Source organism: Aplysia californica, unplaced genomic scaffold, assembly GCF_000002075.1.
Source record: "Aplysia californica isolate F4 #8 unplaced genomic scaffold, AplCal3.0 scaffold00034, whole genome shotgun sequence".
Taxonomy (NCBI): domain Eukaryota; kingdom Metazoa; phylum Mollusca; class Gastropoda; order Aplysiida; family Aplysiidae; genus Aplysia; species Aplysia californica.
In genome coordinates this window covers 1,356,972-1,358,863 of record NW_004797304.1, presented here as the reverse complement: position 1 = coordinate 1,358,863, position 1,892 = coordinate 1,356,972, and the positions used below count along the sequence as shown (strand labels likewise).

At 44.2% G+C, this 1,892-nt stretch overlaps 1 protein-coding gene across 1 annotated transcript in view; it reads left to right on the top strand.

Moving 5' to 3' along the window:
* LOC101860720 overlaps positions 1–974 on the top strand; it is a 7,839-nt gene extending 6,865 nt beyond the window's left edge. The window contains exon 4 of the mRNA XM_005091703.2: positions 325–974. Within this exon, the coding sequence (XP_005091760.1) occupies positions 325–518 (194 nt within the window). The 3' untranslated portion in view covers positions 519–974. The remainder of the gene's footprint in view (positions 1–324) is intronic.
* Positions 975–1,892: the final 918 nt, after the last annotated feature.

Here is a 1,892-nt window from a genome sequence, read left to right as displayed (position 1 = left end):
CGTTTGCATGAGTGCACCTTTAAGTCTAACTTTTGTAACGTCTACTGCCATTGTTAACGACCAAGACAATTTGTCCCTGCGAGATGAATAAAGATTGTCATTGTCATTGTCATTGTAATATGTATTGTTTAGCTTGTTGTAATGTGAGTTTTGAGTCAATAAAGTGTTGACTCATTCTTTGCCAAGATCTATCACAACAGTAATACGGTCATTCAGTGAAAAGAAAGGCAGAGATATATAGGAACTTCACACTAAAAGAGTTAAAAGGAATGTTCATTATTATGTTGTGTAACGTTTTGGTTGCTTGTAACCTGACCTCCCCAGGTGACTGCGAGAAAACCTGTACGTTTGACGGGAGAAAGTATGAAGACATTGGAGCAGCGGCGGGCGAGAGGGCGGCCATTGAAGAAGACAGCGTTATGTGTGGAGTCACGTTCAACACTTTTGAGCTCATTGACGTGGTGTCGCACGAGTTTGGGCACACTGCCATGATGTATGGCATGTCGGACACACAGTAGTGAGTACCAGCCGTGCTGTGTTCTTGTATTACGATTTGTTTTTAACACTGTGTCAAGGATGCGACAAGGCAGCTCAATATGTTCAGTTACTGCTACTCCTTAGCCAATGTCTCCTCATGCGCGACACGACATTGCTGGCGATGAGTCGGTAAGTGAGTATCCTTTTGAGCGACAATATCACATGGTGTGTCGACCGGCACTACTTAGCTAGTCATTTTGACCAATGGTGATTCTTTAAACCTGTCACACCTTCAGTCTGTCGCTCGCGACGAGGTCTCGATCGCTACATGGACTGATCGCAGACGACAGTCGCGCGCAGCTAAACGTCACTTCGTGCATAAGGACACATAATATTCCAAAGGAGCATTTCGAAATGTGTTATCGCAACTGCATAAGGTTATATGAGCACCAAGGGGGGGGGGGATGTCAACAGAGAAGTCCTTACAGGGAATCAGGCTTACTCTATTCACCTCTCTAGCTTCAATAGCACAAAGTGTGCTTCGACTATCAAGGCACCTCGGAAATAGCGGGTCACAAGAGTGTGACAAACATACAAAAAAAGTAGAGGAAAAATGACGATAGTAAGGATTAGGAAAGAAAAAGCAGCAGTTCCCTATTGCAGTTCAGGCACAGTTATGAGCATGCCATCACACCATTTACAGTTCTACAGTGTACAAGAACATGCTAATGTCCCCCCTTTGGGAATGGCCTAAAGACATTTCAGTCATGAGCACCACCCCATGGAGGGGATGGGGTGTCTGTGTGGATCTTGACATAATTTGCAGCGTCTGTCTCGAACACTGTCACCTTAAAAATAAATGTAAGTGTTGAAACGGATATTTCACCCATGGGGCCAGCCTCTGTGTACCGGTTAGGCACATCGCTGTCGCACGCTGGAGACCAGAGTTCGATTTCTGAGTGGTGAGAATTTTTTATCGAGTATCGCGGTCTTTATGCTTGCATGTTGTATCTTTTTCAGTCCAGATTGGCCCCGACAGGCAGACTCTTAAAATATCTAAATTGTGTTGATGGGAGCGTAACAACACCTATATTTTTCAAAAGTCTAAAGATCCCCTGCGACGAGTTCGGAGATCCATGCATTGCTTAGCGCAAATACTCAATGTTTGAAAATTCAGATGACACACCAGCGATATTACTGAAAGTGTGCTTGTTTGTATTTATTATGTGAGTATAATCTTCAACTCTCTCTCTCTCTCTCTCTCTCTCTCTCTCTCTCTCTCTGTGTGTGTGTGTGTGTGTGTGTGTGTGTGTGTATGTGCGTGTGTGGGAGTGAGTGTCTGTGTGTGTGTGTGTGCGCGTGCGATTTCTCTCTCTCTATCTCTATTACTGAAAGTGTGCTTGTTTGTATTTATT